The sequence below is a fragment of the Anser cygnoides genome, chromosome 1 (genome assembly GCF_040182565.1).
Source record: "Anser cygnoides isolate HZ-2024a breed goose chromosome 1, Taihu_goose_T2T_genome, whole genome shotgun sequence".
Lineage (NCBI taxonomy): Eukaryota > Metazoa > Chordata > Aves > Anseriformes > Anatidae > Anser > Anser cygnoides.
The window spans coordinates 6,051,308-6,066,974 of NC_089873.1; the positions used below are offsets into that span (position 1 = coordinate 6,051,308).

General features: G+C 39.6%; 1 protein-coding gene across 1 annotated transcript in view; it reads left to right on the forward strand.

Annotated features, from left to right (window-relative positions):
* Window positions 1-266: 266 nt before the first annotated feature.
* The window catches only part of CELF2 (CUGBP Elav-like family member 2), a 374,770-nt gene continuing 359,369 nt past the window's right edge, over window positions 267-15,667 (forward strand). Inside the window, exon 1 of the mRNA XM_013185426.3 lies at window positions 267-808. Coding sequence (XP_013040880.1) covers window positions 756-808 — 53 coding nt within the window. The 5' untranslated portion in view covers window positions 267-755. The remainder of the gene's footprint in view (window positions 809-15,667) is intronic.

Below are 15,667 nucleotides of genomic sequence, written 5' to 3' on the forward strand. Positions count from 1 at the left end.
CTGCTTTCAGTCACAGCTTCAGCTTACAAATCCATCAAGTCTATTAGATTTGAAAGACAGAGAGAGAGAGGGAGGGAAAGATGATGCTGTATTCATAGAGTTGTGAACTGCTTTTTCGGGAGGCGGGGGAAAGGGGGTGTGTATAGATTGGGGTGAAGTCAAGGGGAGGAGGGAAGGGTGGGAGAGGAGTTGCAATTCGAAAGTCCCTCCTTTAAAAGTGTCAAACTCAAACCTGCACAGAATGGGGAAAGGGAGACCCCCAGCAACTTCCAGAAAATAATATAAAAGCAAACCTCAGAGGTGGAAGAAATACCCAAAAGGAGAAGACTGCAGCTTGCAGTAATCTGTAAATGATTGCTGGCAAAGACTGGAGGCTTCAAGCTTGAGCTGTGTTTGTTCCAAAAGAAAGCCAAGAAGGACGGTGTTAATAAAGAGAGATTTAACTGAGGGCTGTGCTTGGAATAAAGTGGGCTACAAAAAGGTCACATTTGATCAGTTGGAGCAGATTACAAGGGCTTTAAAAGGTAGTGGTGGAGAAATGAAACTGGGACTGTGAAGCAATATAGCACAAGATTGATTTTGGGGGTGGAGAGAAGCTGGGACAAGTGCTTATCAGCTTGAGAAGGAGGAAGAGCTGTGCTGGGTTTGTTGTCATTCCCACACTGAGTAGAGTACTTGCTGCTTTTGTGGTTAGGCTGCCCTGCCGTTTTCTTTTTTTTATTATTATTATTATTTTTATTGTTATTATTAATACAATGGTGTCTATAATCTCTGACTTGGATCCTCTGAAAGGCTGGAAAGTTTTAAGGTAGGCCTATGTTTTCTTCTGTTTGGTACAGGCGTTTTTTGGTTTAGTCCTAAATTAACTGGAGCTTGAGTTATAATCGAAATGTGAGCCCTGGGCTTAAGTAAGAGAGGAGTTTCTGGTAATTAGAGCCCTTTTAAGATACAGCAAACCTTTAAGCAGATGTTTAGAGAGACCCGAGGGAGATTTTAAAAATATACTTCTCGGTGTTACAGTGCAGTGAGGAAGTGTGGACTTTTTTTTTTTTTTTTTCAAGATTGCTCTGTAAATTCAAGTTAATAGTAAAGGCTCGCACCAGTTGAAACTGCAGGATTAACTCTCTGCTTTCCTCGCTGTACTTTGCAGGGGAATGGGTGGGAAACTTTAGGGGAGCAAAAACCAGCGTGAAAGTTGGGGAGACCAGGCTTGTGGGGGTATAAAAATCAAAATTTTTTAAAAAGTGCTCGTTTCATTTTGGGTTTGAAACTTCCAATTTGTTGTCCCTTTAAGGCATGTATTTGATACTGAAAAGTTGTTACTGATTTTTCCCCTCAGTACTACTATTTATTCTTTGAACAGTGAAGAACAGTAACTCGAAATGCTAAAAATGATAAGGGGAGGGGAGGAAAGGGGGGGAACCCACTGTTATTGCCTGCTGAAGATATGAAAACTCTACAGTGTCAAATGTCCGTGTTTAATGCTGTTCTAATTGCATGGCTTTGCCTATTGAGAATCTCGACATGTAAAAAGTTTGCAGATGGTTTACAGAAACTTCACTGAAACATTGGAAACATCTGTGGTGAATGTAGTTGGTTAAATTATAAAATTAGTTAAATATAAAGCTTATTTCCCTCAACTGTTATACAAAACATGAAGCTGCACCTAATAAAGTTTTTTTTTTTTAAGCGAATAATTGCAAGGATTTTGAAGAGGTGTGTGAATTGTTTTGTTGTTTTTTATAATATATAAAATGTTAAAGTATATGTGAGCTTCTTGCAGCAACATTTTTAATAGCTTAATGTGTCATGAGCTGAAAAACAACCCCTCAAAAGTCAAACCATAAAGTCTACTTACATTATGAGTTTTTTTCCTCATATTTGCAGAGTGCTGAACTTTCTTTTCTCATAAGTTGAAATTTCATCTTCAGAGAGCCTGTGCATAGCAATGTGGACTAAAATCCTTAATGCTTGTCTGTGGTGTGAGAATTGGCTAAGCAGTTTTACTGCAAGTTTAGTTCTTGATTTTTTTTTTAATTTTATTTTTATTTTTTGTTGTTAAGTCATTTAGGACTGTCAGCTCGTGGTGACTAGATTCTGTTTGACTTCCTAAACTTCAGCATAGAGGCTAGCGTGCTGCAGGCTCAGCGGTCTGAGTGTCATCAGGGAAGGGTGGTCATATTAGGGTGATCTGAGCTGGAGTGACTCCTGTGAGTCATCCCGAGCGAATGCCAGGGAAGTGCTTTTGCAGAGCGCCATATGTGTCGTCTGCTGCATGTGTGCGCCAGAAAAAGCTATTCTAGGAATTCTTTGTGAAGTTTATCCCGTTCTGAGACAACTTCTGATTCCTCTGCCGATCTAGTCAGGTGATACCAGGTTTTTGCTGAGTGGAGGGATGACATGGAGGACTTGAAAGTTGAGATGATTTGAGGAGAGACTGTTGCCCTCTCAAAGAATTCTGTTTTCTTAGAAAAATGACATGTTTATATGACTGTACCAGAAATATCTCCCTGGTGCTCTTTCCTACAGCATGACAGAAATTTCCTAACTTTGTGTGTGAACCTGGAGATTAGAGCTTTACAGACACAGGGTAGGTCAGGGATGTGATTAAATTGATTTACTGGACACTTCTTTATGTAGTTACTGTGCATGATTGCAGCAGCAACTCTGTACGGATCAGCTGCAGGATGCAGAGTGTTAAAAGGTGGGAAGAGGCACTATTCAGTATAAGTAAAATGATAGTGATAGTTTTAAAAAAAAAAATTAGTTGGAAGTCAACATGCAGCTCATGGCTTGTGATTTATTAAATTGTAAAGCCAATTCTACTTTTCCTTATAAATTTTAGCTTCTTTACAAGAAAGTAAAGGTGTGTTCCGCTCAGGTGACATGAAGTAATTCCGTAAGATCCAAATGAAATGCAGCAGCAAATGCTGCAATCAGCTTGAGAGTAGTATCCCATGGTGGCAAATTCCCCGTTTTGTTTGTCTTGTGCACCCCCTGTAATTTATTCTGTGACTCACTCACAATTTGAGACCTGCTTAGCTGGAAGGCAGATCTCGTGGCTGGGGGTAAAATAATTTTACTGGGAGAGCTGGCAGAGGTATTAAAACAAATAAATGGTTGCATGGTGTGTATATAATATTACATCAGGCCTCCCTCTTCTGTTGTTTCTGTCTGGGGTAGGATGGTAAGAGGTACAATACTTTCCAGAAAGTCTTGGCACCCACTGGATTCACGTTAGGGCCTCTGAACGCCAGTTAATGTACAGAGCAAAACAACAAAACCCACTTCAGAAAATATTTTTTTCACTGGGTTTCTTCTCAGTGATCTGAATATTAAAGTTATTGGAAAGTAAATCTCTTGAGAGCTCAGATCTTTTTTTTTTTTTTTTTCCCCTCGTGTTTCTTTTCAAATAAGCTCCCAGCATAACACCTATTCTTTGACATTAACACACTTCTGCCGGATCTTCCCTCATAGATGCCTTGTCACTCTCTGTAGTGTAACCAGAATAAGTGGTGTCTGTTGGAGTCAGGAGAGGCTGGCAAAACTTCAGGCCTTTTTGAGACACTTCAGAGCCATACCAACAAATGGTCTGTGCTCACCAGCCCTCCATGGACACAAAAACCCCATTTACCTGGCTCTGAAGGGTTACAGAAGGTGGGATCTAGCCCCCTGAGGGCACAGGAGAGACAGAGAACAGCTGTTCTAACCCCTGTCCCAAATCCTCCCTGTACTTCTGTGGCATGTTTTTTATCCTCATATGTGACAGGGATGGCTTTGGTTGCTGCTTCAGAAGCCAGCGCCTGTGCTATGAACCTCAACAGCAGCTAGAGTAGAGCAGTAACCTGGCAAGGAGAAGCACAGAAAGAAAATCCCTCAAGGCCATGTCTCCTCTGTTGCTTCTATCCCTTAATTTGGCTCCAACAAGACTAACTACAGTGCCATAAATCATGAGTTACCTACACAGGGAAGACCTTACACCCATTTGCATTCCTCCCTGAAGAAGTATGTAACCTTTCTATGGCTCATTGCTGGGGCTGGGGGGACTGAAGGGGGATAGTTTTTAACTTGACTTCTCGACCTCATAGTGAAATCCAAAAAGTAGAAGTTTTCACTCAAATGAGTGGAGAAGTTAAAGCCTGTGAAGCAGCAAAGTCTTGCTGTACTGCTCTGCATGCAGATGACCTAAATTTCACAAGTCCTACTGAGCAGGAATATATAGCTTGGCTAACGAAGTTGGGAACGTGTCCTGTGTAGGATGGATGTACCAATTCAAATGTTCTCTCCAAAATGCCATTTCCCACCACACACACCACCCCAAAAGGACAGAAGTGCCTTCCATGCTTAGGAAGTCAGTGCAGGAGGTGTAATTTCAGCCTTGTTGTGTTGGTATTGTAAGCTAGTTGGGGTAAAAAGTCCTTATCCAACACCCCCCTCCTCTGATTATTTGTGAATTAAGGTGGGTTAAATGGCTTCAAGGGGTTCAAACTTGGAAAAGAGGGCAGAAATGTCTCAGATTTGCAGAATGGCAAAGAAGTGGCTCAGAAATGCAATGGCTCACATTTAATTGTTGGCATAGAACAGTAAACAGAGAGAACTGTAGCATTGCAAATCCTATTACTGCTTCGGCTCCTGGCTTTCCAGCTCAGCAAAACTTGAGATACGGTAAGGCATCCTCGGTTGTATTCAGTACTGGAGCAAACTGGTTTAGTATATGCCCCCCCCAGCAGCAAACTGCTGTTCAGAAAGGGGGAAAAATGGTTTCACATATGCTTTACTCTGAGGACCTGAACAATATTGTCTCCACCCACTCCTCAGAAACAAAACCAAAAGAGCCCCGAAGGTTTGGCCCAGGGACATAATGCTGGACTCCGTCACCACCACGAAATACAGATAATGGAATTTTGGATGTCAATGGAGAATACTAATTGCTCCATAATTGCCACAATATGCTTGCTTAAAAAAAAAAAGGCGCAAAAAGAGGGCGTGTGGATCTCGTCATAACTAAAAACATATTTAAGAAATAGTTTTCCAGCTAACCGCTCTGCAAATATAGGTCATGTACGAGATAGCACTGAAAGGGATGTTAGTGAGGGTCAGGTAAGTCCCAAGTTATTACGTGGATGAGAATCACCAGGAGGATGCAAGTTGTGACTAAGCTCTAATATATAAAATATGACCAGCAAAATGTAGTTGGGATTCCCCTGCTTTCAGTTTGAATGTGCAACTCTTCAGTAATAGTGGGATAAAAAATGAGAGCCAGCTATATCGAAGTATGTGTTTTTAATCACTTTTTCATCTCTGGTATCCGTGCTTTCTCTGCACTTTGCAGAGGACAATACTGGCAGTTTTTCTTGGTTTGGTTTTCTATTTTTTTCTTCGTCTTCGTAGAAAGGCATCATATATGGGGTGATTGAAAAAGTAAAAATAACAGAAAATAGCAGATTAAGATGTAGCACACTTCAGCATTTATTGTTGATGGCTGAGAAAGTCATCTAGTCCTTCTCTAAGCCTGTGCTGATTTATTCTTTCATCTTTATTTTTCCCTTGATTAAAATTCAATATTGCTCTTTTCAATAAGAGGTTATTCTCCACTGTTTTACTAAAAACAATCCACTTTTCATATCAAGCCTGTATACAAGCTCATTACATCTTGTTCATTTGGACATGAGTTGTTAAATCTTCCAGGTGCTTCACGGAGGATTTAACCATCCAATTCAAATGAATGTTCTTTCACAAAGAGGTTTACTTATCACTGCCTCTGTATTCCTTTGCCTAACTGTTTAAATTGCCCTAACCCCTAACACATGCAATATAAAATTACCATGCCAGTAATGCAGGTGCTTAGCGAGAGTGTAGGATGCCAAGTGTGCAGTTGTATTCTCCCAGCCACCAGTAATTTGCAGTTCAGGGACTTCCTATGCCAGCAGTGATGACTTTTCTTGATGAATGATTCCTCCGTGAATTTATCTCACTGGTTTTGCATTTTTAACTTTGAACCCATGACAACTTGAAGCAAAGAAATTTTGCAGCTTGACCCACTGGTTGCATCTACATTAACAAAGCAATGTGTTGGAAGGGCTCTTTTATAAGTGTAAATTTGTCTTGCTTCTATGTTTTGGGACACATGGTAGCTTCTTGAAGTGTTTTCACAGAATCCTGACATGGCTGAGGTTGGAAGGGACTTCTGGGTCCATCTGGTCCAAGTCAAAACAAGCAGGACCTTGAGATGCTGAGTTCAGGTTTATTTCTCTGGAGGGTGGGGAGGTCATGTTTTTTCTGCATCTATTGTACTGCAAAATTAAATTCCTGCCTGGTGATTAGTGACACACGGTTACAAGGATGTACGTTTTGCAGGATGCAGATAAAAGCAGGATGCTCCTTTCCTACATACATTACTTAGTCGTATCGACTTCCATCTACCATTTCATCACCTTCACCTCACAAGTCAATGAGAGTTCTAACGTGCGGGTCTCCATAAGTCATTTACAACTAACCCATTGCACATTTTAAGCTTGTCTGGTTCTGCATTCAGTGGAACTAAAATAAGGAGGAAATCACCTGTAGATCGCAAAGGACAGTGGAGATGTTAGATTGTGCTTTGAGAGATAAGGCTGTAATTTCAAGCTTTCCTAGACTCTGAGTCAGTTTGGATGAGTTACTTAATCTCTGTGTGCCTCAGTTCCCACCAGTAAAATGGAGTTATTAATACCTGTCTTATCTATATTTTTTTTTTTTGTGGCTCTAGAGACTTACAGTTCTGTCCATAGAGAGCCTACGGCAATGAGGGATCGCTCTTGGGCTGGGCTCTTTAGTGCCTGCCTTCATAAAACATTATTTTCTTAAATGAAACTAGAATTTAACTCTTTTGAGAGCAAGTAATTTCATGCTCACTTACTAAAACCCTTTTCTCAGTATTTCTGCCTTCACAAGGCAGCTTCACAGTCACAGAAATTTCCTCCGTGCACCAGCTTTTTATTTTTCCAATAAATTGCTAGGCTGAAGCTGGCTGAAGTCTGGAAACCAGAACTGAATGCTCTGTCTGAGGTTCACCCAATGACAAATTAGTTTTGTTGTTTTATTTACTTTTTTTAAACACTTTTGTTCCAGTAACCCTTTATAACAATTTGTAAGCTCAGTTGCTGTTCTGCTTTATTAATGTGCCTGCCCCCACCCGAAGTTTCATCTCTTCTTTGATATGTGGCTCCTTCTCTGCAGAACTGCTTTTTTTCTGCTCTCACTGCTACACAGGTAAATAAGTTTTCACAGATTCATTCTTTTCTCTCCTTAATTTTTCTTTTTTCTCTTCCCCCCCCCCCCCCCCCCCCCCCCCCCCCCTTCTCCAGTGTAAATGCACTTCTATACACCTGTGGTTCATCACCTTTGTTCAGAGGTACACAGATCACATGGCACTTTCCCAGTGTTTGGTAGCATACCCCACTGTCTTCTATGTCCACGTCAGGTGTAATCACAGCAGTGAACCTCTTTAGCAGTTATTACAGCATTGTCTAAATAATGGGCTTCGGTCTGTTGAGGAGAGGTCTGTTAAGGATCTCCTGCACCCATGGCTAATCATGAGGCGCTGTACCAACTATGGACCAGAACAGGCAGGAACTAGGGAGATTTGCAGTCTCCCTTGCTGGGTCCCTGCATCAAGATCCAGGAGATTTTGTTTGTTTGTTTCTTGCTTGACCTAAGAAAGATCAGATTTTCTTGTCTGTAAGGAAACTTCTCTAACTGTTCCCTGTGGATGCTGTCTGATGTGTATCAGTGTCTCCCAAGGAAGATGTTTTGACTTCAGGAGCTCAACTACTTCTGAAGGATGTTTTCTGGCACTAAAAAAAATTTTTAGTGTAACCTAAATGTTAGCATCCAACCTCTTAACGTGCTTCTAATGATTACACGCTAAATTTGTTTAAAAAAAAAAAACTTCACACAAATTGTGTTAATATGTAACTTTCTCAGATTATTTTTCCTTGATTGTGTGTGTTTCCCAATTTCTCAGCAGAAGAGGCTTTTTATTATTTTTATTATTATTTTTATTATTATTCTTCATCTGAGAAACTTCACGCAGCCCTTGTGCACAGAGTTTGTTCTGACAATTCATTCTGGGGCACTTGTTCTTGAATCGGTCCCTAGCTGATGTTAGCAGACCATTGTTCTTACTGGACTCCTGTTGATCAGCAGGTACTGATTTTTATTTAATTTTTTATTTTTAAACTGAGATTTAAAAGTGAAGATTTTCTAAACAAAGTAATATTGGGAGGCTCCAGTGATTCTCATAATTGTACCGTTTCTCTTTCATTGAATGTGTATATTTCAGATTATTGGAAAAATCTGTCTTGTTGTGCTAGATTTTTTTTTTAAATAGATGTCAAGTTAAATTGTCTGTGGTTGGTTATGCTTTATAAAGACCAATTATTTGGACTTGTTAGAACATTAAGTTCCTTGTTCAGGTTATTTTACAAGAGTCTTCAGTAGTGGAAGACTGATTCTCAGCTGGAGATACGTGAACTGCAGACTACATTCTTACTACATCAGCAGGTTGGTAATCTTATCTATAGACTTTTGTGGCAAGACATTCTCTTGAACAGCTTCATTAAGTATATTCCACACAAGAGTTTGTAAGGTACTAGGGAAAGGCTGGAGTAAACTTTAGCTTTAAAGTTAAAGAGGAGGGAGTTTAGGTTTTGAGTTTTTTTTTAATTTTAAATAGGGTTCTCTGTTTCCTGGTCCCAAAGAAAACAGATGTGCTATAGAAAGGTCTCTAAGCGAGTGTTTTAAAGCTGTGGATATTCCAGTTCTGAAAAATGTGTGGACCTAACAGTCTCCACACCAAATTAAAGTAGGTTGTAAATATACAAGTGAGTTAATGTACACTTGTCATCCCAACACTGTACCTCCCATTAGACTCATTCTGAATCAGGAGACGTCGGCAGATTTCAATCTGAAACTGTCTGGTTCTGCAAATAGTAACTAAATTTGCCTTCAAGCATTTGTCAGCTGGACATAACTTCACTTCTCAACCTCTAAGATTGTAATTAATCTTTGCTCGAAGCAAGCAAGGTTTTAGTGCATGTTAACCAGAAGTGGTTTCTAGTCCTTGGGAGGTTTGCTCGGCTTTCCATGTGAATTCCTTCAAGAAGGAATGTGTGATCTATGTTATGTATTTGAGCCTCCATTTACGTACCCCATCAGCAGAGCTGCTGGACATGTTTGCTAATGTGGCCCTTCAGCTGGCCATCCTTTCTACCCTTCTGTGGTTTTAAGGAAGAATTTCAGTCCTGCCAGCAGCTGTCATTGTGGAGACTGGTGGAGTCCCCACAGCCCTTGGACTTCCCCGTGTTGGAAAAGCTGGTCTTGGCAAGAGTTGCAGAATGCTGCTGACCGGGGTCAAGTTTTGGTTGGACATGCCAAAATAAAGGGTTTATGTAGCCAGAGCCCTGGGAAGAATTACAGGCTTGGAAGGGGGAGAAAGGTATGAAAGGCCTCAAGTATTTAAACACTGATGTAAACTCTCATTGAATCCAACAGGAATTAATTGGCATGGTCTTTTATGTGACTTTTGGGGTTAGATTTCCAGCTGACATGAACTGACAAAGCTCCTTTGAGCAAGATGTACTGGCTTAGACTAACTGAGAATTGGGACCCATGTGTTTTGCAGAAGACTTGACATCTTTCTTATACAGAAAATTTCTAGATCTAATGGGAAAAAAAATGTTGTGGTCAGAGCCGTATCTGTATGAATTGCTTCCAGCCTGTTGATGCCCAGTTTTACGCTGTCTGAATTCTGGACTCTGAAAAGCTCTTGGGAATAAGATTACGTTATGTTTTAATTTTCTAGTTATTTTCCCCATGTTTTATTTAAAAGAAATAGACGACCTGGTTCTTTGCTCTTTCAATTAGCATTCAAGTAGACTAAGAAATTTAGCATAATCTATTAATAAGTTTAAACCTATAACATCCTAGTTTGCACACAAGCTGTGTAAACTCACTATATAAGTTGCATACCAACTTTAAATCACTGAAAAGTGGTGGTAGGGGAAACCAAACTTGCTGTATCATAGAGTAGTATTTCTGTGATACCCTTTTGAGCTAAAGGTTTCATGATTTTTTTTTTTGATGAGATTTTTTTTTTTATTTCTGAAAAAGCAGTTTGCATTTTTAACCCAGAGCAACATGGTTCCTTCACAGAGCTCTGGGACTGCTGTTTCAATGAGTTCAGACCTCCCAGTTGTTTGCTGAGCACTGCAGCTACATCTGCGGTCAGTAACTTGTTCTCTTTGCTGAGATTCATATAAGCTGTGGTTAATGAGAGTTTACACTGCGTACACAGGTCTTAGAAGTGCAGCTCCAGAATCTCGTTATGTGATGCCTCAAAGCTGGCTAGATCTATTTTACATGGACTTTGAGGTCTTTACTTGCATCTTATGAGAAAAAGTCTATGTGATATAAATAGAATTTAAAAGAGGTCACAGTTCTTCACCCCCCTCAGCCCAGAGAAAAACAAGTTACTGTTCTGCTAAGAGATCCCCCTAACTTAAATGTACCCTCTCTAGCAATATTTCCTATAGTAAAATATAATCCGAATTTTCCTAACAGTATGTGGCTGGGATGTGGTTATTCCACTTTACATCATTTCTTCTCTCTCTCATCTGTGGATACTGCATAGCCATAGATGGGAGAGTGTTCAACAATAAGAATAAATAATTATTCTTACACCGACAAAATAGAAAAACAGTCTTTGATTCACTACAAAGAAAATTCATGTTGTTCACATTGGTGCGGTAGAGTTGAGGAAATGAGGAGAATGAGCATGGATGAAGTTGCAGGTCCAGTTCTAGGAGGCACAACTTTATCTTATTATAGGCAGATAAGAAGTTACAGTTGACAGAATTGTTTTTGCTACAGTTAAAGATATTTACTGTCTTGGCATCATAGGAGAAAAATCCTAGGAGAAAAAAAAAAAAAACATTTAACTTATGGAAAAAACATCATAGTTACCCTTTAAGAAAATGTCCTGTAATGTATAGAAACCTAGCTTGAAAGTACTGTGTGCCCGTATTAATCTGACAGTAATAATCGTTGCCTTGTTTTCCTATTAAACTCTCTGCAACTTATTACAGGGTTATTTGTTCCTTGTGTATTGGCAATTCGGGTTATGGATTAAATTTAAGCAGATATGAAAATGCGTGCTAGAACAACAGCAGGAAAATACAATCTCCGTTGATGAAAGCAAGCTATGTACACAGAAAGCTTGTGATTTGGACATGGAAAAAATGCTGGATTCCAGGTTGCAACATCACAAAACATGACAATTTGGAGGAAAAAATGAGTTCTGCATTTTTCTTTTTTTTTTCCCCCCATTTGTTCATACAATACACAACAGCAGTCAGACCACACAAGAAGTTTGCACAAATCTACATGGTGAAAGTGGGATGGGAAAGCAGAATTAGTTCAGCAGCAAAGCCCTGGGCATTTTTTATTTCTTCAGCAGCTGGAAGCCTGGTGTAACACTATGGAATAAAATCAGCTTTGCAGGGAGGAAGCTGTATAATCAGTATGTATGATGCTTTCTTAAGATGTGATGATCTGGAACAGAGTAGTTACCTATATATGGTAGCTTTGTATCTACTCAGTAGTAGCAGCCAATTCTGAATTCCTCGAGGAAGATGATAAAAATATGCTTTAACTGAGGGGTTCCAGCAATAGTTAGCTAATAATTTCAAACCTAGAAGGACTTCCTTATGAGGAGCGTTTAATTACGGAGGCAAAGAGTTACACAGAATAATAAGCACTTCTCAGAAATGGTGATTTAGGCTTTTGTTGTTTGAATTTTGTTCTAACACAAAAGGCTGGGGGGGGGGGGGGGGGGGGGGGGGGAATCTTGTGAGATATTTGAAACCAATAACCCATGTGACAATTAGCTTGTAGGATACTGTGCCAGTGGATACCATGGAGGCCAGATGCTTAGAAATGGGAGGAGGAAAATAAAATGACTTTAATGGGTGATGAGAGCATCTACACTTAGATAGGATTAAAATGGATGGGAAAGGATCTAAGTCCCCACGCTTTGGCCAACTATTATCTGAAGTTGAGAAGAATCTTTCCTTATTTGGGAACATATCCCTATCCATGTGGGCTTTTTGTACCCCTTAGGGATAGAAGGTCATATAAAACAAACTCCTGTCTGATCCCATGAGACAGTTCCTGTGTTACACAAGAGTGTTAAAATCCTACTAATTGAATTTTCTTTCCTAATGCTGGATTCTAACAGTATTTACTTTACTGATGCAATGCACCAATCAAAAAGGCTTGAAAATTTTATTCTGTCTTGTGTTACTGAAGAATATAGTTTTATCTAGCAGCAGTATTATATGTGATATCTTAACCACTTTCTGTACCGATGAGTTCTACAGGGTAATTTTGGATTGCATTAAAATAATTATCCATCACTGTTTGAACTTCGTGTACTCTCAGATAGGTAAATTGTATACTTTTGCAAGCCAGCATGCATTCTGAAATTGTTATGGGAAAGATTTGCATTAGGAAAATGTAGATTTCCTCCCCCTCCTTCACATGATAAAAAATCTCCGTACACAATAGCATTACTGCCACATGTCATAGGGACACTGTGTAAATTACAGTGTTACAAATTTGTCAGCCTAACCAAATGTCTGAAAGAATAATGTCATATTAGTTGTATTTCAGCTGTAAGTCTGGTCTGTTTTAACCTTGATTTGTGTGGCAGCTAGCCATACCAACAGCTTGTGCATGGTTGATTATAAACAACTGTTTTAATGTAACAAGATTCTCATTTAATTCCTGGGAGCTTGATGCACTGATGATCAAAGATAAATTCAGGCATAGCACTGAGGTAAAGCATTAGATTAGGCTGGCCAGAAAAGACAGGGTCCTGAAGATTTCAAGATTGTAAGATCTTTTGTATGTTGCAATGCAAACTTTCTCAAGTTGGATAGTGCACTTGAAAATACAGAAACAGTAAACAGCATTATGTGCACAGCTGGCCTTGGTATAACTTGGACCTATTCTGATTTTCATTTAATTCTACTTTTGTGTGGCAAGATCCGTAAGTTCAACCAAGATATTTTCTTAAATAGAAAAACTTTATTACTTTGAAATTCTAGGTTTTTTTTACTCTATGTCCTTTCCATTTTAAGGATGAAAAATTATTGTGGAAAAATAGAAACCATTGGAATCCCATTTTCTTTTTTAATTTTGTGGTGTGTGCATGTTGTTTCTGTTTGTTCGTTTTGCTTACTTTTTTTAAATGTGCACCTTAGTTGAATACTCTTTTCTTGAATCAAATGTGGGATCAGACTTACAAAGGTTTTCCTGGTTAATTTTTTTTTTCCTGTATTTCTGGTGATTTCAGGTTTTTTGTGTTTGTTTGGTTTGTATTATTAATTTCATTTGCTATGGGGTGGATTTTATTTTGTTTGGGGTTCTTGAGGATGAAAAGCATCCTTTTCTGAAGCAGCACCCCTAATAGGCTCTCTGTCTTTAGCTTACTGCCTATTGCCATGAAGCTTGGAAAAGCAGTTAGTATTTTTGAGACTGCCACCTCTACCAGCTGTCTCTGAAGCTGGCCAAGAAGCTCAAAAGAGGTGGGAGGGGTTAAGATAATATGTATGTGACTACATTTACACATCTACTCCCTAAGGAGAGTGGGGAAGGACCATGATGTTCATTCCTTCTAGTACCTAAAGAGGGCTGCAGGAAGGCTGGAAGGGGACTCTTGGTCAGCGACTGTAGTGGTAGAACAAGGGGGAATGGCTAAAAGAGGCTAGGTTTAGATTAGATATAAGGAAGAAAATCTTCACTGTGAGGGTGGTGAGGCCCTGGCCCAGGCTGCCCAGAGGAGCTGTGGCTGCCCCATCCCTGGCAGTGCCCAAGGCCAGGCCGAATGGGGCTTTGGGCAGCCTGGGCTGGGGGGAGGTGTCCCTGCTCATGGCAGGGGGTTGGAACTAGATGATTGTTACAGTCCCTTCCAACCCAAAACTTTTTTTTTTTAATCAATAATAGTCAACTTAGCTCGACAAATGTTAGGCGTTCGGTTACATGAGCATCAAAACTAGAGTTGAACCTTTGAGTGTTTTTTACACTTGTGGTAAATTGAATCTAATCTGAGGAATGATCCTTAACTTAATTACCCCAATAAATTCTTGCTTCTTTGCAGCTTTACATTCTCTTTGCCAAATAGCTGATTTTGAACGTTCCCTCTTTCCCTTCCTTGGAAAAAATACAAAGTTTCTGGCATCAAATAAAATCCAACCTGCACATAAACATGGCTGTTAAGATTGGAAAATAGTTTATTTTTGTCTTTCCTCTCCCCCCCCCCCTTTTTTTTGGGGGGGGGGGGGGGGCACAATTCTCCTTTTCTCCATTTTGTTTTTAAGAGGGCAACAATACAAGCTATGAAACCTCATATTCTTTGTTCTGTGTGGTGGTGCTGAGGGGGGGACGGGGCAGAGAGGAAGAATAATCTTTGTTAAGAGTTTGATATTTGTATCATGGGGAAATACAGTGTTGACCATCATCCCAGTATGGGGGAATCCGTAGGAGCAAAGGTAATGAATGAATCCAGTATTGTCAGTTTTCATAGTTATAAAATTCCTTGGATTCTGGAAAAAAATGCTTATGTGAGTGGGGATTTCTAGTCTATAAAAATTCATGGAAAGGCACAGATGCTCATTTGTACACCAAGACATTTAAAGTCAATAAACTTTTCAGTCAGAACATCAAAATGTACAAATTTGCTAGTAGTATTTTCCTTTAATATAGAAAACCACATGGTGGGGCTTTCTTTATTTCCACCCTAAGATTATTGCAGAATCTTAGGACTTACTTTGAGATCTACATTTCTTTTGAAGTTGTCAGCCCACAAGTTTCTGGAACAGGAACTTTTCTGACCTCGCAAAGTAACAGAAAAAACCTCTCTGAATTCCCCGTGAACTTCAGACCAAATGTTGACTTCTGCTTCAACTGTGATACTGTATTTTCAAATCAGTCTAAAGTACTTGTGATACAAGTAGTTCTTGTTTCCTGACTTCAAGCAGAAGCATCTGTCCTGTCTCTGGGCAAAATTTTCATGTCCTTTAATGCGTATTAAAGAAACTGCTGCCCAGCTTTCACGGAAGACATCAGCTTGTGAAGATTTCCAACAGGACACTTCAGGAAAACACTGGGAAAAGATTTTATATTCTCATGCTTATGGCTTGCAGTTCTTACTTTTAAGACCTCATACCAGGAGTAATCAATCTTAGTTGCATGTCCCCAGATTGTGTGAAGACAATCCACTTATGTCCAAGAAGACTTAGCCAAACCAAAGGCTTTATTGTCAGAGTGCTGGGTGGGGATCTTTTTTGTTTTGCTGTGTTTGTCCTGGAGATTGTTAGGCTGAACTATTTGTTTAAAAGAAACAAAATGAAAATGAGAGGTCTATAGCCAAGTTTTCAATGATCCTCTTGCTCACTGGCACTCACTGAGACAGGAAAAATGATGGCTAGTGCTTCAAAAATTTTTCATGCTCTCATTTTTTGGAATTTGAACTCCTAAGAGAGCCTTCTGGCAGCATCCTGAGACTAGCCCAAGCACTGGATTTTTTTTTTCAGAGCTGCACAGTCTAAAATTGAGACATTGGTTG